Source organism: Malaclemys terrapin, chromosome 18 (genome assembly GCF_027887155.1).
Source record: "Malaclemys terrapin pileata isolate rMalTer1 chromosome 18, rMalTer1.hap1, whole genome shotgun sequence".
NCBI lineage: Eukaryota > Metazoa > Chordata > Testudines > Emydidae > Malaclemys > Malaclemys terrapin.
The window spans coordinates 2,293,451-2,319,771 of NC_071522.1; the positions used below are offsets into that span (position 1 = coordinate 2,293,451).

The following is a 26,321-nucleotide window of genomic DNA, read 5'->3' on the forward strand; positions in this document are numbered from 1 at the left end:
CTGAGTGATGTAGGTAGGCTGACCTAAATTTTAGGTGCAGACCAGGCCAAGGAATGACGGCATTTGGTCTGTAGTGGCAGGCGCATACCCTACTTCTAAGGTGCTATGACTGAATAAGCCATTCAGCAGCAGAGGTGTTAATTCAGCACATGCCAGGATAATGCTGGGAGGTGAGAGATGCACTGCATTGGCTGGAATTGCCACCTATGGCATAAGATGAAAACCTAAGGTCCTGACCCCTTATGTTATTAATGATGCCCTAGCCCCAGTGAAGAATGTACAGCGTGTCATGGCCAAATTCAAATGTGTCTAAGGTCTCACCCATAGTTTCAAATGGATATGAGATTCTTGACTTTGCAGCCTTAAACCATTATGTAGGGTTTCTGTGTTATTTGTTAAATAACTACTGCACCCAAAAGGTTGCTGCTTTTCAGTGGTAGATAAAATAATCCCTTAATATACCCAAAAAGCACTTGAGGATCTGAGAGACTGAAAGACCCCCATATTGTACAGGGAGTTTTATTTCTCAGGTCCTAATCCTGCAACCAGATTTGAGCAGGCAGGCCGGCCCGTATCCCCATGTGGAGTCCCATTAATTGTGATGAAAATCCAAATGAGTCTAAGATTCCACTCACAGAATCAGGGCCTTAGAAATCTATTGCCATTATGTTATTGGCAGAGTAATTTCTTTTTGATCCTTCAGCAAATCCAGAACACCAGCTAAGTTTTCTCAGAGAGTAAAGAATTCCCCAGTTTCTCCAGACATCGAGGCAAAGCTGCCATTGCCTGCATTTGAAGGGCACAAAAGGTTTCCTGAGGAGTGGTGTCTGAATGCACACTGCACTGAAATTTTATATTTCAATGTGATGTTCTAGAAACTGTCACAAACATGGAGCCCTAATAAAATCAATTTAAGCTTAATCCTGCTTACTGAAGTCTGACTCCAGAGAAGCTAGGCGCTTCTCTCAAAGCTCTCTAACCTACAACCCAGTGTTTGTCTTCACTTACAGTGGGGAGCTTTGGGGCAACATTTACATTAAACAAACCCAAGGTAAAGCCTGTAAATCTCCCCTTCCCACGCCCTCCAACATAAAACCAGACACGTATTGGAGAGGAAAGGGGCCAGTTTATACTCCGCTCACACAAAGGACCTGGGGGAGAAGGCTATACATAGCCATCTTTGCTGCACAAATGAGCACCTCCATTAAGAATAAAATCTCCACTGCCCCGTGCCCCCCACTGCTTAGGGCCGGGGACAGGCAGCTGGCCGGGCCGCCCAAGTGCTTCAAGCCCAGGCGCTGGGTGGGCGCTGGGCCCTGCAGCCGGGCTGAGCGGGGTTCACCCCAACGTGCCCCCCCCACCCCGGGCCATGTGCTGCTACTCCCAGGGGGCGGCCCGGCCTCCCCGCAGCCCCCGCCCGTCCCACCCAGAGCGCCAGGCCTAGCCCCGCCAGCGCCCCACGCGGCCCTGCCCACCCGCCGCCGAGCTCCCAGGCCCCGCGCGCTGCCCCTCGGCTCCCCCCGCCGCCTCCTTCGCCAGAGCCCCCGGCCCGGCCCCGCCCAACCCCCGCCAGGCCGCGGCCCCCGCCGCCCCCTCAGCTCCCTCCCCCGCCAGGCCCCGGCCCCCCTCCCCCAGCCGGGGAGCGGGAAACCTGCCCGCTGAGCCGAGCCCCGCGCAGGCCGCGCCGAGACGCTGCCCCCACAGGGCCGCCCCCGCCCAGGCCCAGGCCCACCCAGGGGCCGCTGCGGCGGGGGGCGGGCCCGGGTGGGGCCGTCGCGGGTGGGGCCCAGCCCCTAGGCCCGGCCGGCCGGCGGCTCCCCGCGCCGGGCCCGGCTCCCAACATGGCGGACAGGAAGCGGCCCGAGAGCCGCGGAGAATGTTCCAGCCGGGCCGGGGGAGGGGGCCGGGGCCGCGGCCGAACCCCCGCCCGAGGCCTCGGCGCAGGGCCAGGGGGAGCCGGGCCGCCCCGCCCCGCCCCGCCGCCGGGAAGGTCACGCCGGCCCGGCCGCTCCCGGGGGAGGCGGTGACACGACACGGCAGGGGCCGCTCCCCCGGCACTGCCGCCCGCCGGGGCTGCCCGGGACCCCCGCCCCGGCCCGCCCCGCGTTCCAGCCCAGCCCGCCCCCGCCCCCCGCCCCGGTTCTCGCGGCCCCGCGCCCCGGCCTCCCGCACCTGTTTTCCGCTTCGGCGTGTCCTGGTGCTGCGGGCCCGCGTGCTTGTGCTCATGCTTCGGCAGCGGCTTCGGCGGGGCCTTGGGGCCGGGCTCGGCCGCCGGCGGCAGGTAGGGGCTCTGCTGGAGGTGGTGGTGGTGGTTGTGGTTGTAGTAGTAGTAATGGTGGTGGTGGTGCGGGGGGTGGTGGTGGTGCTGGCCGGGCTGCTCCTCCATCGAAAGGGGCTGGCGGCTCCCTGGCTGGCGCTGCACCGTCCGGGCGTGGGGCTGCTGGCCGGGCACACACGGCTCACACTCCGGCCGGGGCAGACGAGAAGTGTGGCTCTCCCACTAGCGCTCTGCGTGACTGGGGGAGCCGAGCCGACTGGCGGCGTCTCTCCAGCAATCAGGGCGCTTCCAGGGCCGCTTTCCCCGCCCACGACCCGGCTCCCCCCGCCAGCGCCAGCGCCAGCCAGCGCCGGACCATTTACCCTCTGCAACCTCACAAGGGTTGGGCCTCCAACGTCAGCACTATGGGCTCTGTCTGCCCGTCTCCTTCACTCGGCTTTCTGCAAACGGCACTTTCCACACGCCCTGCGAGCGAGCGGGCTTCAGGGCAGCCGAGCACATTCCATGTCGGGAGCGATCCGCTTCGTCCTTTTACTTCGATTTCCCCCCGCAGCGACTCTGTTTCCTCCCCGACCCCTTTTGCAAACCGCACCTTCTCTCGTTCTTTTATTTTTCTAACGAAGGAGGGGAGCGGAAGCCCGAGGAAAATGCCACCATCCCAACTGAACAGTCATTCAGACAAATAAATAAATAATGCAAACGTTTAAAGAAGCCTGCAAATCATTTTGTATTCTGGATTCATTTTGCATTGCATTCAGATGCTAATCTCTTCATTTCCATGGAGGGATTATAAAGCTCCACAGGGCAGGGTCTGTGTAATTTTCTAAAAGGGCACGGTGCAGTTTTAACCAATTTTTCCTTTGTACAGGGAAGAATCAACATTTAAAGTTTCCAAAAGGAAATGAAACACGGCAGGTAAGATCAGTTTTGCTGCTAAGAGAAAGTTCTGATTTAGGACTAGTTTAAATGAAAGGGGGTGGGGGATATTTTACCATGTTTTTTTCTAATAATAATTAAATTAGGGGGGGAAAGAACTCATTCAAAAACAGTGTATTTGGCCAGTCATTTTTTGTATTCCCATTGCTATTATTTCAGCCTTTAAGGGTTGAATAAAAGCTTTTTCCATCTTGATTCTGCAGAAAAGTCTGTCGTAATTCTGTTTTGCAACTCCACAATCTCACATCCTGGAAATGAATGTCACGTCCTAATTCAGATTCTGACTTCACTGCAGGATCAAATTAGAGGAAGGTTGGGAAGAAGCAAAATACTCATTTAAACATAAATGAGTCAAATCCTGCCATCACTTTCCAGGCAACCCTATTTAAATCAGTGAGGTTGCATGGGTGTATGTTTTAAGCAGAATTTAATTTAAATAACTTTTAAAATGAGCAAACTGAAATTGATTGGGCCAGGGATTTAAATTAGCAAATTATAAATTATTGTATTTGCATTAACCCTTATTTAAGATGTCAGAGTCATAGGTGTTGGAACTAGGGGTGCTGTGGGTGCTGCCACACCCCCTTGGCTTGATGAGGTTTCCATTGTATGCAGGGTTTACAGTTTGGTTCAATGGCTCTCCAGCACCCCTGGTCAGAGTCACAACTTCTTCAGAAAAAAAATTAATTCAACTGCACGAGTACGCTGAGAGAGCTGGAACATACGGTCCTACTCTAGAACTCCAGTAGCAGATTATCAAATGAAAGCACACTCAACCAATTAAACAAAATACAAAATAGAAATGATGGAGTCTCACACTGATGTCTATATACAAGGATTCAGCAAACACTGTAAGTGAACCTGCTAGGTCAGACCATTTCAAGAACCACAAACATGGTTACATGTGGGACAGACGAGATTCTCCAGGACCTTTGCAGGATGTTGTATCCTTGCTTTGCACCATTCACAACAAGGTATCAATTACACATCGCTCAAACACTCAGAGACCCGTTATCTGGATCTCATCACTTAAGTACCTGTGCAACTCTTCAGTCATGTACAACACCAGATTGGCAAAACAAAGTAGGGAAATAACTACAAGGTGAGTGTCTTTAGTGAGAAAAGTTTCCGCATAGTAGGAAACATCTATCCCTTGTTATTACCAATACTAGTAAGGAAGAAAATAAGTGTTATTTATGCACTATTTGTCTTAGAATTATTTTGTTGACATAGAATCCTAGAAATGTAGGGGTGGAAGGGACCTCAAGAGGTCATCTAGTCCAGCCCCCTGCGCTGAGGCAGGACAAATATATGTAGGTAGGGATGGTCTACATATATTGTCTAACCTGTTCTTAAAATCCTCCAGCGTTGGGGATTCCACAACCTCCATTGGAAGCCTGTTCCAGAGCTTAACTATCCTTAGAGTTAGAAAGTTTTCCCTAATATTTAACCTAAATCTCCCTTCCTGCAGATTAACCCCATTACTTCTTGTCCTACCTTCAGTGGATAGGAGAATAATTGATCACCATTCTCCTTATAAAAGTCCTTATCATATTTGAAGACTGTTATCAGAGGATGTCTCAGATTCCTTTTTCCAAGACTAAGCATACCCATTTTGTAACCCTTTCCTTGTAGGTCAGGGTTTCTGAACCTTTTACCATTTTTGTTGCTCTCCTCGAACATTCCAATTTGTCTACATCACTCCCAATGTTTGGCACCCAGAACTGGACACAGTACTCCAGCTGAGGCCTCTCCAGTGCTGAACAGATCAGGACAATTACCTCCTGTCTTACCCCCTGCCCCAGCCCAGAGCCTGCAACCCGCACCCAACTCCGTCCCAGAGCCCAAACCCCCTCCTGCACCCCAACTCCCTCCCAGAGCCCACACCCCTCCCGCACCAAACTCCCTCCCAGAGTCTTAGGCAGGTGTGTGTGTGGGGGTGGAGGGTAGGACTTGGACCCGTTCTGGGCACCACCAAAAATTATATACAAACCTGTCACCCTGTCACTATTCTCTTTTCACCCTTAAATAGCCTATTTTAGGGACAGCCTTCCAAAATAAAAAGTGTTCTAATGCCATTCATGCCATATGTTATGTTGATTACTCTGTACAAAGTATTTGGGCTGAATTTGATACCCAGACAAGTTGGAAGCCTATAGTTTTGCCTAGAAGCAGAACAACACTGACAAGTTTACGCTCAGAGCTCTGTCAGTGAATGCACATGCTGTTCCAGGTTACACTTGTCTGTCATGCCAACTTTTGTGTTGCTTTTAATCAGAACTTTACCTGAATAGTTTCATTGGCACCTAGAACCTGTTCTGTGGAGAAATTGAGGCCTTCAGTCCTCATGGCTATTAGTCAGCATTTTTCACCAGCACTAAAATTAACTCAAAATGTGAAGTACAAAAAATATATTTTACTCAGAATTATTCTTTACCATTTTTGAAATTATATTAGTAAAATGTTGCTGCAGGGGTATTTTTAGATGACAGAGCTTCTTAAATAAGAGACTCTTCAACCCTCAAGTGTAAAACCAGTAATATGCATATGTTCTTTATATTTTTAGGTTGTCATTAAAATATACTTTCAAATGTGTTTGATATTGAAATTGTGAATTCTTATAATTCCAGTATTGTATTTGTGTTAGTGCCTTTTAGGATCTAATCCGAAAGTTATTAGTATTACACGGGAAGCAGGCAGCAACACCTATAATTAAGGTTGCCTAACACTTTCTGCAGTAAGAAAGACACTGTTTTAATTTCCTTATATTTTGCCAAATTTTAAGTGTTTGGGCTGACATTTTCCATGCTGGTGTCTGCCTCAGGCTAAATTTTTCTGGAAAGCTTCAGCAAAAATGATTCTGTCATTTCTGAGAACACAGTTAGAGGAAAATAGGTTGTTTTGCCAAGGTTAAAAAATTATTACAGTGGTTTTGTTGAAAAATTGTAGCCAATCTTTGCAGCGGGGACTTTGAACTTTGACTGGAGCGGAGGTGTCATTCTGGAGTTAGAAAGCTGCTTTTTGCTGCATTGTGAAACCCACCAACATTTGTAACTCTCTGGAAATCACCACGTGCACATGCTCAGAAGAGGTTTGTTAGAGTTTAGCAGCTACATTCTCCAAACATTGCATCTCTACTGAGAGTGCTCCAGCTCAGGGCTCCAGGGCTTAGCACTACTTTCCCTGCAACTGCTATTCCTGGGCCTCAGGAGCCACTGTGGTGCTTGGTACTAGAACTTAGAGCAGGGAGAATGTCTTTCCTTTTCTCTTAAAATGCTCCCTGGTGGTGTACAGGCAGCATGGAGAAGAAGGAAGAAGCACCTTAACTTGAATGCAGAGGGGTGAGGAGCAGAGACAGGAGCAGGGTGGGGAAGGACAGGGCAGACTGGGGAGGACAGGAACAGAGGGAGATATAAGGCAGGATGGGGTTTGTCATAGATTCCAAGCCCAGAAGAGACTGCTGTGATCATCTAGTCTGACCTCCTGTATAACACAGGCCAGAGAATTTCCCTCAAATAATTCCTAGGGTAGATCTTTTAGAAAAATATCCAATCGTGATTTAAAAATCATCAGTGATGGAGAATCCACCCTGACTCTTGATAAATTGTTCCAATGGTTAATTACTCTCGCTGTTAAAAATTTATGCCTTATTTCCATTATGGGGGCAGGCAGAGCTGTCCCTGGGGTATGGCAAATCAGGGCAACCGCCCTGGGCGGCACGCTTTGACAAAATTGTGGGGAGGTGAGGCGGGAGGCGAGCGGGGTGAGAAGGCGAGCGGGGAGGTGAGCGGCAGGTGGGAGGGGGGTGAGGAGGCAGGCAGGTGGATAGACAGCAAGGAGGAGAGCGGTGGGCGGGGGAAGGGTGAGGAGGCGAGCGGCGGCCACCGGCAGCCCACCTACCAGAAACTCCCCTTCCCCCCAGCACCTCCTGCCCGCCGGCGGGCCCCGCCGATCAGTGCCTCCCCCTCCTTCTCAGCACCTACCGCCTACCGTGGATCAGCTGTTTCGTGGCATCAGGAGGTGCTGGGGGGAGGGGAGAGGAGCAAGGGCGCAGCACACTTGGGGGAGGGGGTGGAATTCGGCAGGGAAGAGGTGGGGCGGGGGTGGAGTGGGGGTAGGAAGAAGCAGGGCGGGGTGGGGCCTTGGGGGAAGGGATGGAGTGGGGGCAGGGCCTGGGCAGAGGTGGAGGGGAGCACCCCCTGGCAGATTAGAAATTCTGCACCTATGTCCTGGGCCCTGCACCAGACGCCGGGTCCCTCCGACCCCCGCATGGGCAGGGAGCAGCAGGGGTCCTTCTTGCCACCCACAGCGGCCGGAAGCAGTGGGGGTCCCCCTTGCTGTCCACAGTGGCTGGGAGCAGTAGATACCCCCTGCCGCCCATGGTGGCTGGGAGCAGTGGTGGTGCTGGCTGAAGTCACGGAGGTCTTTTGAAGTCATGGATTCCGCGACTTCTATGACTAAATCGCAGCCTTAATCATAAGGCCTACACACAAGGGGGCTGAATTAACCTTTCACAGACAACCGTAAAACTGACATTACCTAAGTTTTAAGAGCTTGACTTTGCAACCTTAATATGCATAATTGTAATGGTTATAATTCAGTAGTACCCGGAGATCCTGATCAGAATCAGGGCCCCATTGTGGTGGGCGCTGTTCAAAGATAGTCCCTGCCCCACAGAGTTTACAGATTACAAATTTTATTTATACAAAGTGTAGTTGGCAGTTTACAAATCAAACAGCAGGGGGCATTTTTGTTGTGTAGGTGGTAAAGCTTCTCCCACCATAATTCTAACTCCCACACCTACATTTTTTTCTTGTTAGAGATTTGAGGAATCTGAAACATAATGAGATCTTTGCTAAACCTCCACACTATCTGAGTTTCTTTTAACACATTACAAGGTACACAGCAGATTAACATTTGGTTTGAAAAAAAAGGTTTTGATTTTTTTTTTTTTTTTTTGATCTGTAGTTTCTGTGGACTGTCTATCCATATTAAAGGTAGTTGCAATTTGTTCTTTTTAGGGGCTGTGACACCAGCAGATCATGGCCAGCTCATGCCAAGGTCCCCATGTCTCAGTTGAATACAGAATACAAATACAGAGCTGGAATCAGGCTGGCTCACCTGTGTGTTAGTGTTGTTAAAATAGATATTAGAATGATAAGAATGTGTTTAATGTTTAGACTTTATTGAATGCTTGTGAGCTGCTGCCTGCATTAATCTCACTTGTAACGTCTATATCCCAGGTAATATCTGAGCTGTTGTGTTGTGAGCCTTTGTGACTGTGTAAATCACCAGATGAGAGACCAATTAGTGTGAAGGGCTGCTCTTCAACAGAAAGTGTTACACCCTTTCCAAAAGGAAAGATCCATTGATACCAGACTGAGTATTGTGGGACATTGCAACTGGAATCTCCTTACATATTGTCAGAAACAGGACAAAAGACTTCTGTTGTTCGTCTCTCCTCCCCATGAAGATGAGTCATGCAAGTGGACTCTCTCCATCTCCTCTCCCCACCAGCTGAATTTGCAGCTCAGAGTACAGGGCAGGAGGGAGATAAAAACCCCAAACAAAAATAATTTGGTATCTCTATGCTGCTTGGACTCCGAGGGGCAAAGTGTTTGTAGGCATAAGCAAGAGATCCACAGCTGCTTAGCCTGGGTTCGCCCTAAAGGACATACGGAGCTTGTTGAGTATAGAAGCTTAAGATTGTAGCCCATTTGTGTATCTATGTTTACCTCCTTTAACCTTGTAAATAACTCTCTGGTTTCACTTTCCTATTTAATGAATCTGTAGGTAGTTTATTATAGGATTGGCTACAGACGTTGTCTTCGGTGTGCGATCTGAGGTGCAATTGGCCTGGGGTAAGTCACTGGTCCCTTGAGGCTGGGAATAACCTGAATATTGCTGTGATCCTTGGTGTCAGGGTCCATCTGTCACAAAGGCAGGCTCACGTGGGTGCGAGATAGATGCAAGTACCCAAGGGGGGACTGTCTGTGACTCCATGTTAAGTCTGTTATAGTGTCTGAAGAGTTTAAACATGATAATTGGTTGGTGGAGTCTAAGTATCGAACTCACCACCTATTTGAGGTTTGTGCCCAGCTTCCTAACAGTCTGCCCTGAGGTTGGCACTCACACCCTCCGCCACTGCATGCAGTGTTACAGGGGCATTCCCTGCAGTCCGTGGCAAATTCCCCATTCAGCCCTCAGTCTGGCAAAATGTCTGTGACCCAGGAATAAGGGCCAGGCCAGGCTCCCACTGACTCCGTTGAAGCTGGATTAAGCCCCAAATCAATAACGTGAACAATGTTGTGCTTGTTAGACAATGTGTTACACTTACTTAGCTACAGGGACTGCATTCTCCAAAGCTCCTCAGGAGGGAAGTGGCAAGTTCAGCTCCTTCCGCCCCCTCTTCTCCCATGTTTTCCCATCTTGCAGCTGCTCCTGCTGACTCTGTGTGTGACCAGTCTGCTAGGCCTCATGCACAGGGAAGAGGGCATCTTCCCCAAATTCCACATCCACTCCATGTGACAAATAATCCCACCACCAGGCACAGAGCTTGGGCACAGTCAGCGTCGCTACTAGCTCTTCCATTCAGCGCTAGCTCCTGCTTACAAGTCTTTAAAATACACTGCTTCTCTGAATCCACTGTCCAAAAATGTGCAAACTGAGATCAGTAAGGACTGAATCAGCTGTTTCAAGTGGTATCAAGGATATAACAAAGTTTAATTATGGAGATGGTGGCCTTGATTCCATATGGTGGAAGTTTGCTTTAAATAATGTTGGGGACTAATTCCAGGGATTTTTTTCTAAGAAGAACAAAATATTTCTTTCCAAACTCTCACCACTCTGTGAAACATCTAGACAAATTTCTGTGAACATTTTAAATTATTTTATTGATTAATTTACAAGTTAGAAGCATTTAAAATTAACCAATTTTAATTTTTTTTTACTGGCTTTATAATATTTTGTGTGTTTCTGGTTTAACATTTTTAAAACTTAGAACATCAGACTTACTGTGTGTCTAAATATATTGATCATGGCCTTAGCCCAGAATTGAATTCGATATCAATATTTCGCCAAGATCTTGAACCTGCAAAGCGGTGAGCACTTTGACCCCAACCCAACAAAGCACGTAAGCATGTGTTTGAGCATGTGCATAGTCCCATCGGTTTGCTGGATCAGGGTCAGACTGCTCAGCACCTTGCAGGATTGATCCCTTGATGACGAATGCATTGTACTGCAGGTGGAGAAGCATTGCGCAGCACAGAGCTGTACCACTGTAAGATCTCTTGTGTAGCCAGGAGAGAGCTCTCCTGTCAATATAATTAAACCGCCCCCAATGAACAGCAGTAGCTATGTCAGTGGGAGAAGCTCCCTGAGCAACATAAGTTTTGCCAACAGAAGTGGTAGTGTAGACATGGCCTAAGGGTTGCAGCCAGGATTGACAGGTCCTCAATTAAGATGTCAAAACACCCCCTGCAGTGGGTGCCTCTAGCATCATCCCCTGCAGTCTCCTCCCATCCTGAAGGGCTCACCACTTCCTTGTTTCTCCTCAAGTCCCATCCAGCCAATCTGACTCAATTCAATACATTTTAATTGAGTCCAAAAATACCTTATTGGCAGGACAATTGCAGTTAATATGCAAGAGTCATGGAATACTCAGATCCTTGTCAGAGGCTGGTATAACCTGCCCAGGACACGGTCATGCAGTGGGGACCAGATTGTTCTTGCAGCCTTTCACCTTGAAGATAAGGGTGCATATATTTTCACTGGGTTCAGTTAGTACATTAACAAGAGAACGTAATGTTGCATCTAACCTGGAGTCCTATTTCCTAATAGTCTTGTCCATGTTAGGTAAAGTGGAGTCTATCATTGAACTCCGCTTAACACTATATACATTATTTATGGCCACAAAGAAAGACAATGTGAAGGATCCTGTGTATGAAGTCTGGGACTGAACTCACCCAAAGAGGTCCAACAAAGGTAAAAGAGAACGTGAGCTGTTTTTGACTGGTAGAAATGGACGTGTTGGGCACTTATATTTCTTTTTCTCTCCTGTCTAACAGTTTAAATGTGCCCATTTAACAGTATGTACTTTATCAAATCTTTTGTCAACCACATTCAAGATGTATCCTCAGGGCCACTGTATTGTCAATTCTTCATTTACTCTCCAAAACAACTCCGACATCAAAAACTGCATTACCGGAGAGCTCGTTAACTTTCATCCCTAAATGAGGGTTCTTCAAAAACCTTAGAAATCATTTCCTCTTTCACACATAATGACAGTATCATCAATCTGTCAATCAATCAATCACCAATCATCATTCCACAGAGATGTATCGGTATGAAATACCTGATTTTTCTAGGCCTCAGGCCAGAATGGTGTGAATGGGCCTTAATGTAACAGGATCAGACCCAGGTGTTTTGTGTAGGCATTAGGTGGCATTTGTTTCTGGTGGCTCGATCCATGTTTTAGTAGGACTGGATCTGAGGAATGTCCCTTCTTGTAAACACATCCTTGTGATCACACAGAAATGGGTAACATCTGCTCCCTGTATCTGCCTGAAACATGAAACTTGTTTCCTAAGGTGTGACCAAGTAAGCTGGAGGCGGGTTCTTGGATGCAAAACGGAAGCCATGCATGAGGCAGGCTGGCAGGTCAGCCTTAGCCAAGCCTGCCTTTGAGCCTCTGCCGTGGTGACTTGTCCAGGATTTCACAGAGACTTGGATTTATATCTCCGCCCAGGCTCCCACCGCTTTGGCTCATGCAGGGACCTGGTATACGCCGCATGAATCTCGCTCTCCACGCTGCAGACAATGCCACAGAACTACTGCAGCAGGGCCCCAGAGCAGCAGTAACCAAGGTAGGCTTGCTGTCTCTCTGGGCAGGGCCCGTACCAGTGGCCGCTTGCAGGGGACTCTGATCTCTGGAAGACAAGACAAATACTTTAGAAAACCAAACACTCTGGGTCTGTTCCAACAGAACAGTTATAAGGTCACTCATTCATCCGCTTCATTTCATTTCATTCACAGTTGGACATGACACATTTCTTTGGTGCAGGGACTTGTGTGTGTAGAGCAGTGTTTAGCACAGGAGGGTACAATCCCTGGTTGGGGGTCTCTCCGTGCTACCACAATACAAATACATATCAATAACACCATTGATTTTTGTAGTTATTTTATTTTATTATTGTTTTATTCATATAGCAGAATTCCAGGGGCTCAGGGATGGTTGACTAGAATGACTGAGGCATAGGGAAGCTCTCATTTGAAGAGAGATTGAAATAAATGGAACTGTTTGCCTTAGAGAGGAGATGAGTAAGGAGACAGAATAAAGGTACACCTCCACCCCGATATAATGCTGTCCTCAGGAGTCAAAAAATCTTACCACATTATAGGTGAAACCGCGTTATATCGAACTTGCTTTGATCCGCCGGAGAGTGCAGCCCTGCCCCCCCGGAGCGCTGCTTTACTGTGTTATATCCGAATTCGTGTTATATCGGGTCGCGTTATATTGGGGTAGAGGTGTATACAATATTATGAATGGTCTAGAGCAGGGGTCAGCAACCTTTCAGAAGTGGTGTGCCGAGTCTTCATTTATTCACTCTAATTTAAGGTTTCGCATGCCAGTGATACATTTTAACATTTTAACGTTTTTAGAAGGTCTCTTTCTATAAGTCTATAATATATAACTAAACTATTGTTGTATGTAAAGTAAATAAGGTTTTTAAAATGTTTAAGAAGCTTCATATAAAATTAAATTAAAATGTAGAGCCCACCAGACCGGTGACCAGGACCCGGGCAGTGTGAGTGCCACTGAAAATCAGCTCGCATGCTGCCTTCGGCACGCGTGCCATAGGTTGCCTACCCCTGGTCTAAAGAAGGTAGATTAGAACTTTGAATAAAAAATCCCCAACGGCCAGAGGAGGGACACTAGAGTGGGAGGGCTCTGAGTTACTACAGAGAATTCTTTCCCAGGTATCTGCCTGGTGGGTCTTGCTCACATGCCCAGGGTCTAACTGATCGCTAGATTTGGGATTGGGACGGAATCTTCTCCTGTGTCAAATTAGCAGATTTTTTGCCTTCCTCTGCAGCATGGGGCACAGGTAACTTGCAGGCTTAAACTAGTGTAAATGGTGAATTTTTTGTAACTTGAGGACTTTAAACCATGATTTGAGGACTTCAGTAACTCAGCCAGAGGTTAGGAGTCTATTACACGAGTGGGTGGGTAAGGTTCTGTGGCCTGCGATGTGCAGGAAGTCAGACTAGATGATCACGATGGTCCCTTCTGATCTTAAAGTCTACAAGGCTAGGAGAACACAAGAACAAGGGCACATTCAGTGAAATGAAAAGTAGGAAATTCAAACCTGATAAAGTTAATGATTTTTCACACATTGCACAATTGTTATGTGGAACTCCTTGCCACAAGATATAATTGAGGGCAAGACTGTAGCATGATTCCAAAAAGGGTGGCAGTTTATGCAGCTAACAAGAATATCCAGAGTTATTATAGTAAATATTAATATATAAACCAGGGTGTGGGCAAGGCGATAAACTCTTCTACTTCAAGGCATAAACCAGCTTCTGACTGCAGGGGGTCTGTTACTGGTATTGCAGTAGAGCCAGAGGAGCCAGTCAGGGATCAGTACCAGGGACTAGACACATGTAACAAAAAGACCATGTCTGGTCCAAAGAGCTTTAATCAGAGTGTAAAACAAGAACCAATAGGAGGAGACAGACAGACGGGGAGGGAAGCATAAGGCAACAATAAAACAATTACGAACAGCATGCTAAGCAGTGGTCATAGCATATCAGCTGTCCACAAACACCTACTACAGGGTTCTTGTACCTTCCTCTGAAGCATCAGATGCTGGCCATGGTAGGAAACGGGATACTAGGTGAACCCCTGAATTCGATTCAGTATTGCAATTCCTGTATTGTATGAATTGTTTAGCATTTCTTAAGCACCGGCACTGTACAAGACACAAACTAAAGCTGATCCCTGCCAAGTTGCTTACAATTTTAAGGCCCTATCCTGGAATCAGAGCCACGCAGTCAGACACATGCACATGGCCTCCTATTGGCTTCAGGGGGGCCCTACCCATGTGGATCTGATAGCAGGATTAGGGCCCAAAAGACAGACACAGAAAAGACAGGAGGCACTGGGATGTCCAGAGAATGAATAGCCTGTTTTTTTTTTTATGGAAATGACTCATTGCTTGTGTGCAAAACTGGAGAAGGGAGTCTTTAGGTGGGATCTGGATGTTGGCACAGGCCTTGTCCACGCTACACAGTTTTGTCGACAAAAGTCAGGTTTCATTGACAAAACGGTTGAGGTGTACACACTGCAATGCTCCTTCTGCCAACAAAACTCTTCTGCTTCGTTACGTCGCTGTAAATGGCCTCCAGAAAGTATCCCACAGTGCCCATCCTGACCGCTCTGGTCAGCAGTTTGAACTCCGCTGTCCTGTACCCAATTACACAGGCATCCGCCCCTTCCCTTTTAAAGGCCTGGGAATTTTTGATATTCCACTTGGTTTGCTCGGTGTGGAGAGCTCTCATGGCATCTTCCCAGCTGACTGTGGCAGCTCCACATAGCAAACACTCACCGCTTGGAACACAGCTGAGTTGTTGGATCTGCTGGCACTGTAGGGAGCGGAGGCTGTGCAGTTCAAGCTTCACTCCAGCCATAGGAACTTCCATACATATGGTCTCGTGGCATGTTGGTTAAGGGCTACGAACGGGACACACATCAGTGCTGTGTGAAGAGAAAGGAGCTGAGGCAAGTGTACCAGAAGGCAAGGGAGGCAAACCGTAGCTGTGGTGCTGCACCGAAGACCTGCCACTTCTGTAAGGAGCTGGACGCCATCCTTGGTGGCAACCCCACCTCCATTGCCAAGAGACCCATGGACGTCAGGGCTGGAGGTGGCGGACAATGGATTCAACCCCAAGGACGTAGTCATGGATGAGGAGGTCGAGTTGAAGGATGATATGGAGCACACGGCAGGGTCGTCCAGTGGTGCGGCAAGTCAGGACCTCTTTTCCACTCCGGAGGAGTCTAGCCAGTCCCAGCAGTCCGTCTAGTGTGTATGATGCAGGAGAGGAGAGCTGTGGTAAGTGATTTTTTTGAGTTGATGCTGCTCGGTTATATGAGGTAGAACTATCCTTTGCTCTGTATATTCTAGAAGTAGGTGAAGGGATTGTACAAGACTAGCTGACTACAAATCCCGATCAGGAGTCATCACAATGGTCATGCGAGGTGGCAAGTTAGCAAAGCATGACAGAGTACTGTATAGAAAAACACATTACTGGTTCTCATTGTCAAAATGTTGCCTCAAAGCCTCCCTGATTTGAATAGCCCCCCCGTTGTGCCCCTCTAATATCCCTGGTGTCCGGCTGCTCAAATTCAGCAGCAAGGCAATCCGCCTCTGCAATCCACCCTGGGGGAAACTTTTCACCTTTAGCCTCATAAATCTTATGGCGCGTGCAGCAGGCTATGACCACAGGAATATTTAAAATAAAATAAAATAAAAAAAGGATTCTGCGTGGACTCCTCCGGATGGTCGAAACAACAGACTGGATTTCTACATAGATTGCTTCCGTCAACGTGCAAAGGCTGAAATTGTGGAAAAGCAACATCACTTGCCACATAACCTCAGCAATGCTGAACACAACGCCATCTACAGCCTCAGAAACAACCCTGACATCATAATCAAAAAGGCTGACAAAGGAGGTGCTGTCGTCATCATGAATAAATTGGAATATGACCAAGAGGCTGCTAGACAGCTCTCTAACACCACATTCTACAGGCCATTATCCTCTGATCCCACTGAGGATTACCTAAAGAAACTACACCATCTGCTAAAAAATCTCCCTGACAAAGCACAAGAACAAATCTGTGCAGACACATGCCTAGAACCCCGACCAGGGGTATTCTATTTGCTACCCAAGATCCATAAACCTGGATATCCTGGACGCCCCATCATCTCAGGCATTGGCACCCTAACATCAGGCTTGTCTGGTTATGTGGACTCTCTCCTCAGACCCTACGCTACCAGCACTCCCAGCTATCTTCGAGACACCACTGACTTCCTGAGGAAACTACAATCCATCGGTGATCTTCCAGAAAACACCATCCTGGCCACTATGGACGTAGAAGCCCTCTACACCAATATTCCACACAAAGATGGACTACAAGCTATCAGGAACAGTATCCCCGATAATGTCACAGCTAACCTGGTGGCTGAACTTTGTGATTTTGTCCTCACCCACAACTATTTCACATTTGGGGACAATATATACCTTCAAGTCAGCGGCACTGCTATGGGTACCCGCATGGCCCCACAATATGCCAACATTTTTATGGCTGACTTAGAACAACGCTTCCTTAGCTCTCGACCCCTAACGCCCCTACTCTACTTGCGCTACATTGATGACATCTTCATCATCTGGACTCATGGAAAAGAAGCCCTTGAGGAATTTCACCATGATTTCAATAATTTCCATCCCACCATCAACCTCAGCCTAGATCAATCCACACAAGCGGTCCATTTCCTGGACACTACTGTGCTAATAAGAGATGGTCACATAAATACCACCCTATACTGGAAACCTACTGACCGCTACACTTACCTACATGCCTCCAGCTTCCATCCAGGACACACCACACGATCCATTGTCTACAGCCAAGCTCTAAGATATAACCGCATTTGCTCCAATCCCTCAGATAGAGACAAGCACCTACAAGATCTCTATCAAGCATTCTTAAAACTACAATACCCACCTGCTGAAGTGAAAAAACAGATTGACAGAGCCAGATGAGTACCCAGAAGTCACCTCCTACAAGACAGGCCCAACAAAGAAAATAACAGAACACCACTAGCTGTCACCTTCAGCCCCCAACTAAAACCTCTCCAGCGCATCATCAGAGATCTACAACCTATCCTGAAAGATGATCCTTTCCTCTCACAGATCTTGGGAGACAGACCTGTCCTCGCTTACAGACAACCCCCCAACCTAAAGCAAATACTCACCAGCAACCACACATCACTGAACAAAAACACTGACCCAGGAACCTATCCTTGTAACAAAGCCCGATGCCAACTCTGTCCACATATCTATTCAAGTGACATCATCATAGGACCTAATCACATCAGCCATACCATCAGGGGCTCGTTCACCTGCACATCTACCAATGTGATATATGCCATCATGTGCCAGCAATGCCCCTCTGCCATGTACATTGGCCAAACCGGACAGTCTCTACGCAAAAGAATTAATGGACACAAATCTGACATCAGGAATCATAATACTCAAAAACCAGTGGGAGAACACTTTAACCTGTCTGGTCATTCAATAACAGACCTGCGGGTGTCTATATTACAACAGAAAAACTTCAAAAACAGACTCCAACGAGAGACTGCTGAGCTGGAATTGATATGCGAACTAGACACAATCAACAAAGGATTGAATAAGGACTGGGAATGGCTGAGCCATTACAAACATTGAATCTATCTCCCCTTGTAAGTATTCTCACACTTCTTATCAAACTGTCTGTACTGGGCTACCTTGATTATCACTTCAAAAGTTTTTTTTCTCTTACTTAATTGGTCTCTCAGAATTGGTAAGACAACTCCCACCTGTTTATGCTCTCTGTATGTGTGTATATATATATATATATCCTCAATATTTATTCCACTCTGTATGCATCCGAAGAAGTGGGCTGTAGTCCACGAAAGCTTATGCTCTAATAAATTTGTTAGTCTCTAAGGTGCCACAAGTACTCCTGTTCTTTTTGTGAATACTGTCATTCTGCACCTGCTCAGCCTATTGTTAAAGGACTCTTTGCTGCTGTCCAGGTTACCCAGAAGCCTCCTGCTGCAAGACAAGCCAAGGAAACAAACCAACAGAACTCCACTGGCCAACACCTACAGTCCTCAGCTTAAACCTCTCCAACGCATCATCAGTGATCTACAACCCATCCTGGACAATGATCCCTCGCTTTCACAGACCTTGGGAGGCAGGCCAATCCTCTCCCACAGACAACCCGCCAACCTTAAGCATATTCTCACCAGCAACCACACAACGTACCATAACAACTCTAACTCAGGAGCCAATCCATGCAACAAACTTTGATGCCAACTCTGCCCACATATCTACACCAGTGACACCATCACAGGACCTAACCAGATCAGCTACAACATCACTGGTTCATTCACCTGTATGCCCACCAATGTTATATATGCCATCATGTGCCAGCAATGCCCCTCTGCTATGTACATCGGCCAAACTGGACAGTCCCTACGTAAAAGGATAAATGGACACAAGTCAGATATTAGGAATGGCAATATACAAAAACCTGTAGGAGAACACTTCAACCTCCCTGGACACACAATAGCAGATTTTAAGGTAGCCATCCTGCAGCAAAAAAACTTCAGGACCAGACTTCAAAGAGAAACTGCTGAGCTTCAAGTATCAGGGGGTAGCCGTGTTAGTCTTTGTATCTACAAAAACAACAAGGAGTCTGGTGGCACCTTAAAGACTAACAGATTTATTTGGCCATAAGCTTTCGTGAGTAAAAACCTCATCCGAAGAAGTGAGGTTTTTACTCAGGAAAGCTTATGGCCAAATAAATCTGTTAGTCTTTAAGGTGCCACCAGACTCCTTGTTGTTTTTGCTAAGCTTCAGTTCATTTGCAAATTTGACACCATCAGCTCAGGATTAAACAAAGACTGTGAATGGCTAGCCAACTACAAAAGCAGTTTCTCCTCCCTTGGTGTTCACACCTCAACTGCTAGAAGAGGGCCTCACCCTCTCTGATTGAACTAACCTCGTTATCTCCAGACTGATTCTTGCCTGCATATATATACCTGCCTCTGGAAATTTCCATTACATACGTCTGACAAAGTGGGTATTCACCCACAAAAGCTTATGCTCCAATACATCTGTTAGTCTATAAGGTGCCACAGGACTCTTTGTTGCTTTTTACAGATCCAGACTAACACGGCTACCCCTCTGATACCAGGTTTCCCATGTAAGGCTTCACAATCCATGGGAGTAAGGGGTATGCTGGTCTCCCAGGATTACTATGGGTATTTTAACATCCCCCACTGGAATCTTCTGGTCTGGAAAGAAAGTCCCTACTTGGAACTTTCTGTACAGGTCAGTGTTCCTGAAGATGCATGCGTCATGTACCTTTCCAGACCATCCAGCATTGTTGGTGAAATGCCCATGGTGATCCACAAGTGCCTGCAATACCATAGAGGTACCCCTTTCTATTGATGGACTCCATCACAAGATGGTCCAGGGCCAAACTTGGAATATGTGTGCCATCTATGGCACCGCCACAGTTAGGAAATCCCATTGCTGCAAAGCCATCCAATATTTCACGCACATTGCCAAGAGTCACAGTCCTTTGTAGCAGAATGCAATTAATAGCCTTGCACACTTGTGTTAATGCAGCCACACGGTTGACTTCCCAACTCCAAACTGATTTGCGATTGACCGGTAGCAGTGTGGAGTCGCCAGCTTCCACGCAGCGATTGCCACGCACTTCTCCATCAAGAAGACAGCTCTCGTTTTGGTGCCCTGCTGCCGCAGTGCTGGGGCGAGCTCTGCACGCAGTGCCTGGAAGGTGGCTTTCCACATCCAAAAGTCCTGCAGCCACTGCTCGTCATCCAGTCCTGCATAACCATGTGATCCCCCCACTCAGTGCTTGTTTCCAGAGCCTTAAAGCTATGGTCCACCAAGTTCAGCTGCTCCGGGAATGCCAAAAGTAATCTGGTGGTGTATGTTTCCGTGGCACACAACAGGTCAGGCAACTCTGATTCCTGTTCAGAGTCTGAGCTCATGATATATTGCATGACCATCCGCGATGTGTTCATACCAGTGACTGCAACAGTAAAGAGCAGTGCAGGATCCAAGCTTTCAGACGGAGATGGCGGGCGCATAGTGAACTGGGACTGTGGAACAATGCCGCGAAACGCAGTTGGAAACCCATGGAATGATGGGACCAAAAAACTGCATCATGGGACATTGAGCCCACAGCCATGATGTGCTGCGATCCATTCCGCCTTCCCAAGGGGTGAGGAACACAGTGGGATAACTAACCCCAGGGCACTGCTCTCTAGACTACCAATGTGGACACGCTCCGCCGACAGAAGGAGCATTGTGTGAACATGCACAAGCAATGTAATTAGACTGGGTTTTGATCATCAGCGTATCATGGGACTTCTCTGAGTCCCATTAAATATTAATATGAGTGATTATCAATGAGCATCTTTAGACTGGTGGACACTGTCCTGGTCCTGGAAGCATACACAATGCAATCCTTGACCTCTTGGATCCAACTCAACAAGGAGCCCACACAAAAATCATTCTTACCATAAAAAATCCCAAGGTTTGTCTCATTGGCAATTTATCTAATGGCTGCTAAGATATAGAACTAATAGAAGGAGAAAAATGAGACAGTAAAGAGCAGCATTACATTGCTATGGCAACTGGAATTTTCAATCTAAATACCTTTTTGGAAAAGAGGGTTAATATCCAGAGTTCTGCAAAACGATTGCCAAACAGATTAATTCATATTGTTTCAGCTACTGTTACTCTCCTAGGCCCTGATCCTGCAACTGGATCCACACAGACCTTTTGTGAGCACACAAATGTTCAAGGATCTGCCCCAATAGGCCAGGGCAATTCTATTGGTCAAACACTGCACCTCAAAATACCCCTGGCCCTGCACAATCACCTTAGGATTGCTTTCTAAGGGTCTGATCAGTCACCTGTGGGGTTCTGGGGATCACCTCCCCTTTCTCTCTGGTCTCTGATCAGTAAAATCACAAGTGATTCCAGAACCTCTGGTGAGGGCCAACACTGGCTTTGTGGTGGGCATTCCCCTTTCCTGCAGGCTGTACCAATGCCCAACATCTGCAGTGTCTTTGCTTAGACGTGCTGTTATTTTAAGTGCCATCAGATCAGGGATTATAGAGATTAGATTCTCTTTGCCCAGATTCTGGTCCCCATACTCACCCCGAGGAGCATCTTGCCCAGTGGATAGTCCCACTGAAAGTGCCATTCAATGTGAGTAAGAGGATGAGAATCTGGCCCTTTGGGAATCCATTGCAGCTTCTGTCTGTGCCATTTTGGGGGAGGAAGACAATGGGTCACATCTCTCCCAGCTGTGCCTGGCTAGGAAAGAGATTGCTCCTCTTAGGCTCAAATGTATTGTGGGGTGTGAGTGGTTATTGCTGACTCAGGGCGCAGAGGTGGTGGGAAACGCGCTACATATTAAAGCAGTGAGGTCCTGGTGTTCTGTGCCCGTCTTAGCCGGGTGCAGCCAAAATGGGCTCCGTTTCCTGTGAGAGGCAGGGACAAAGTGCCTGTTTCCTACAGATAGCTCAAATGCTTCTGGAATCCTATCTGACAGCTAGTAACTCATGCAAGAGTGGGGACCCCTAGTGTTTGTGAACCATGGGTCATGGACCAGAGAGACAGAGGTGAGGGGGGGAGGGATAGCTCAGTGGTTTGAGCATTAGCCTGCTACACCCAGGGTTGTGAGTTCAACCCTTGAGGGGGCACTTAGGGATCTGGGGCAAAATCAGTACTTGGTCCTGCTAGTGAAGGCAGGGGGCTGGACTCAATGACCTTTTGGGGTCCCTTCCAGTTCTAGGAGATAGGAATACCCCCAAATGGGGCCGCCTCAGGTAACATTGTTTTTTTTCAGTACAGTTTCTAACACCTTGTCAAGTCTCTTTTTCAGTGCCCTCCCCCCATCCCTTAGGAGGCTAGTCCATAATCTCGGTCTTGGCTACCCTGGGATTAGCCCTGATTTGTGCCATCAGCATAGCTGCACCAATGCCAACAGGCAAAGCCACTGTTTGCACCAGCGGGGATTTCCCCTGCTTGAAACGGAGGTAAGCTGCAGTGGTGCAGATTGTGGCTTAGAGCAGCTTCCTCTGTCTGTCCTGGGGTCCGCACCAGGGGTAGGGGTGGGTGCAGGTGGCTGGAGTTAGGGCAAATGCCCATGAAGGCTGGGCTCTAGAGCTTTCACTGTCAGGAAGCTTTGCCTGCTACCCAGACTCCAGTTTCCTTTGCTGAATTCTACCCCATTGGCAGGGTAGGGGAGGTGCCCACCACATGGCAGTGGGAAATGGCCTTCCCATTTCATGAGGCAGCATCTTTACGAGAACAGCAGCATTTCACATCTGCTCTGCCCAGGGGTCAATGACTCCAGGAGGCCGAAGGCAGTGGGATGCTTTACGTCTGCCTGGGGTGGGGAAGGAGGTGGGTTGCTGAGTTGCTACTGCCTCCCATTATCCACACAGCTTTTGGAAAGGCCCAGAGGCTGATGAGTGGCAGGCGTGGGTGGGTGGGGAGTAGTCCCATTGAGTAGGGGGAGTGGGCCGTGGGGAGAGCTGTATTGTCATGTTCACTTCACTGGCCTTGCTAACATTCAGCTTCCCAGGCTCTCTGGATGAAGTGAGCTAAAGCTGTGTACATTAGCTCCCAACGGGGTCCGAAAACATGCAAACAAAACAAAGTGTCCTTCACTGTGTGGCAAACAGCTCTTCACATGAGCCCTTCCAAGCGAGCCAGTTGCCTGTCCTGCGTGCACTTGCACTCCCGAGAGCTTCTTGCTACGGCAGGCTGCAATGGTGGCCCCCAGCTCTCCCCTTGCTAAGCCTGGCACCGGACACCTGCAGTTTCTTTCTATCACGTGGCTTGAGTGAGAGTTCGTAGGTGCCTTCAGGGCACCCCAGACAACAGCGTGTGCCCAGTGCAACCAGCATGGAGTAAACACACACTCCCATGGAGTGTCTGGTGCTCCCGGGAAAAAGGGTGAGACATTGGGCTCACCCTGGCAAAACTGATCCCCCTGAGGGCCCTGTGAGCTCGGTTCACCATGTGACCTCTTGGGCCGTGTCCCTAAAGCTAGCCTGGCATAAGCCCCTGTCCCAGTTTCTATCTGGAAGAGGGCACTACACACAGGGAATGACTGTGTCCCCAGGGGCTTTCCACATGAGACATTCCTATGTCACACCAACCCAGACCACAGGGCCCAGCATGAAAGATAAAGAGGTGGTGTTGGCCAGTGGACAGGTGTTGGAGCCTGGACACCTGGGTTCTTTCCCAGTTCTGGCCCTGAGCTGCTGGGTGACCTTGGGTAAGTCACATCCTCCATGTGCCTCAGCCTTTCCTCCTGTAAAGCACTTAGACCTCTGTGCAAGAGAACAGCTGAGTGTCTCCGCACAACCAGGACACCTGCATGCATGGATATTTGCACCTGCATTGATAGTGTTTGGAGAAAGTCCAGAGAAGAGTAACAAAAATGATTAAAGGTCTAGAAAACATGAGCTATGAGGGAAGACTGAAAAAATTGGGTTTGTTTATTCTGGAAAAGAGAAGACTGAGAAGGGGACATGATAACAGTTTCCAAGTACATAAAAGGTTGTTACAAGGAGGAGGGAGAAAAATTGTTCTTGTTAACCTCTGAGGATAAGACAAGAAGCAATGGGCTTAAATTGCAGCAAGGGAGGTTTAGGTTGGACATTAGGAAAAAGTTCCTGTCAGGGTGATTAAGCACTGGAATAAATTGCCTAGGGAGGTTGTGGAATCTCCCTCATTGGGGATTTTTAAGAGCGGGTTAGACAAACCCCTGTCAGGGATGGTCTAGATAATACTTCGTCCTGCCTTGAGTGCAGGGGACTGGACTAGAAGACCTCTCAAGGTCTCTTCCAGTCCTATGATTCTATGTTGCTGGTGGGAGGTGAAAGTTCTGCAGAGACTGGGTGGAAGCTATGCAGGGATGGGGGAACTGATGATCAAGAAGTTGTCAAGTCCTGCCACATGCACAGTGAGTAGCACAGTATCATTGAGAAGTGGCCTTTGTTATTAAACAAAGTGTTGACATGGCTGCGCGCTTCCTCCCCATGTCCTCCTTTTACTAGGGCTGTTCCGTTTAAAGAAGATACACTGAGCCTCAGGGAGCACAAACCATGAATGAGCAAATGTTTGACTGTTAAAGCTGCTGGAGCCGTGGGCACATGCTATGGAAGAGCTCAAGCAGTGCAACATTGTGCGCAGACGCTCTGACATCAGGAAAAGCCTGTTTACATTGGTTTCGCTTGCACCAGGGTACACCAGGCCCAGGAAACATCTTCTCCCAGTGAATAAGGAGAGCAACCAGTTGCTCCCTGGGCATTGCGATGGCTTGTAAGTTTGTACGCACGCATGCGATGTCCTGCACACAGACTGTATGCATAGATCCCACTGCCATGTACTCTAGCAGGGGTTCCACCCTGCTGGGTGGTCATACAGGCAATCAACCCTCCATATAAGCACGGTGCATTTCCTGTGGGGCAAAAAGGCATTTCCTCCCTACTTGACCTAAATTTGGGATGTTTGTGCCACTCTGGAGGATGTGGGAGAGGCCTACCAGGACTGGGCCCCTCCTGCCCGCTCAGGCAGCCTGGCAATGTATTTCCCCATGCACAGAGAAGTCCTTTCACCTTCCTGGGCTCAGAAGCAAGGGGATTTCTTTAATGCCAGCAGTCCTGCAGAGAATGCAGGAGACAGTCTAAGTGTGCTGCAATTTACAGCCAAGGCCAGTTACGTAATGTGCTTTTCTGCTGTTTCCAGATTGTTAGCAGAGGAGATGGCCCCTGAAATGGTCCCACCACTGCATCTGAGACTGGCTTGTTGTGCAGTGCAGAGCAGGCATTCCCAGGGGCTTGTGACGCTCTACTGGGAAAGCACATTGGTTTCACGGAGCTGGTCTCACACACCAGCCTGAGCCTTTTCTGCTTCCTTTCAGACCGTGGGTAAGGAAGCCTGCTGAGACCCAACTCCCACTGGTACAAACCTACCTTCAGCTGGGATCCAGAGGAGCCAACAACTCAAGAATTTTTGCAATAGGAATGGTCCTGGGACAGCAGAACCAGCCAGCAGACTGAAGCCCATGCACCACAGCCACCAGCAGGGGAAGCAGGGGGACCAATGCACCAAGCAGACCCACCACCTCACAGCATCAGCGTGAGGTAAGAATGTCCAGAGCTGTGGACATCAGCACCCCCATCACACGGGCCCGTCTCTAGGGGCTTGGAAAGGTGGCCAGGTCAGTGTGCTCCGGGGTAAAGCTCAGTGGGCTGGAGAGTTTGAACCAGATTAAAACAATAAAAACCAGTTTGAACTGATCGGCTGCGCAGTAGGGCATAAGTGAGCATCAGCTTCCATGGGAATTGGACCCATTTATTTCAGGCCCTCAGCCTGGACTTAATTAACTCATTAGCAGAATCTTTGACATCCAGGGCCCAGACTTGCTTTGGGTGTGGGCTGGTCCTTGCATATCACCGCAGCCAAGACCCAAACCAGGACCCGGATGGCCTCGAGTCAGCAGCTCCCCAAGGTGAACCAGTCAGGAATTCTCTCCTGGACCAAGCTGATAAGAGCTCCCTTGAACAGTTCTTGTCTGCAGTCATCTCCCTGGCTAGGCTGCTAGGGTCTGCATGGGGCCGGTCTCAGCTAGAAGCTGCCTCCCCCTGGTCCAAGCTAGCAGAAGCTCTAGGGGGCTGCTCGTGGCTGGAAGCCCCTTGCTGTTTGTCAAGGCAGTTGGAGCTGTGATCAGCTGGGGGTCACCTCCTTCTGCAGGGTGTAGGAGCCATTTTGTATTGGCTGTAGCTGCGGATGGCTCTTTGCAGGTCCTGCAAGGGCCTTTCACAAGCCGTTCAAGTGCAAGTAACTAGCACTTGCCCCAGTTATGGCCCTTAGTGAAAAGCGCCTTGGCTGACCACGCGGTACTTGGTGAGCGAGCCCTCCTGAAGGAGCCCAGTTCCACAGGCTAGTTTGGGGAAAGGAATACATGAAATAGCCAGGAAATAGGACACTTTTGAAAAATGGCTGCTTCTCCTTCTGAATGTGACCCCTACGGGAAGTATGTTCAACCCCCACTCTGTGATTGGCTCCGTCTTGCGCCCTCTATGCTGTCGCCCAGAGCCCCACACCATGCCGAGGGTGGGGCCAGAGCTGATGTGTTTGCTGTCTGGGAATGAAGGGCTTTACCTTGGCAGATGGCCTGCATGCTGCCCCACCCACGCGCGCTGATGCTGGCCGC

The 26,321-nt window shown here is 48.5% G+C and overlaps 2 protein-coding genes across 3 annotated transcripts in view; one reads left to right on the forward strand and one right to left on the reverse strand.

The window, feature by feature from the left end:
• The window catches only part of NUFIP2 (nuclear FMR1 interacting protein 2), a 29,114-nt gene extending 26,265 nt beyond the window's left edge, over positions 1-2,849 (reverse strand). The window contains exon 1 of the mRNA XM_054008673.1: positions 2,173-2,849. Coding sequence (XP_053864648.1) covers positions 2,173-2,386 — 214 coding nt within the window. The 5' untranslated portion in view covers positions 2,387-2,849. The remainder of the gene's footprint in view (positions 1-2,172) is intronic.
• The window catches only part of TAOK1 (TAO kinase 1), a 135,986-nt gene continuing 111,923 nt past the window's right edge, over positions 2,259-26,321 (forward strand). Inside the window, exons 1-3 of one of the 2 annotated variants that reach the window (XM_054008663.1) lie at positions 2,259-2,281; positions 3,147-3,193; positions 25,026-25,248. The gene's annotated coding sequence lies outside the window, so the exon portion shown is untranslated. Of the gene's footprint in view, positions 2,282-3,146; positions 3,194-24,205; positions 24,425-25,025; positions 25,249-26,321 lie in introns of those variants that run through there. The other variant, XM_054008666.1, reaches the window with a different exon arrangement.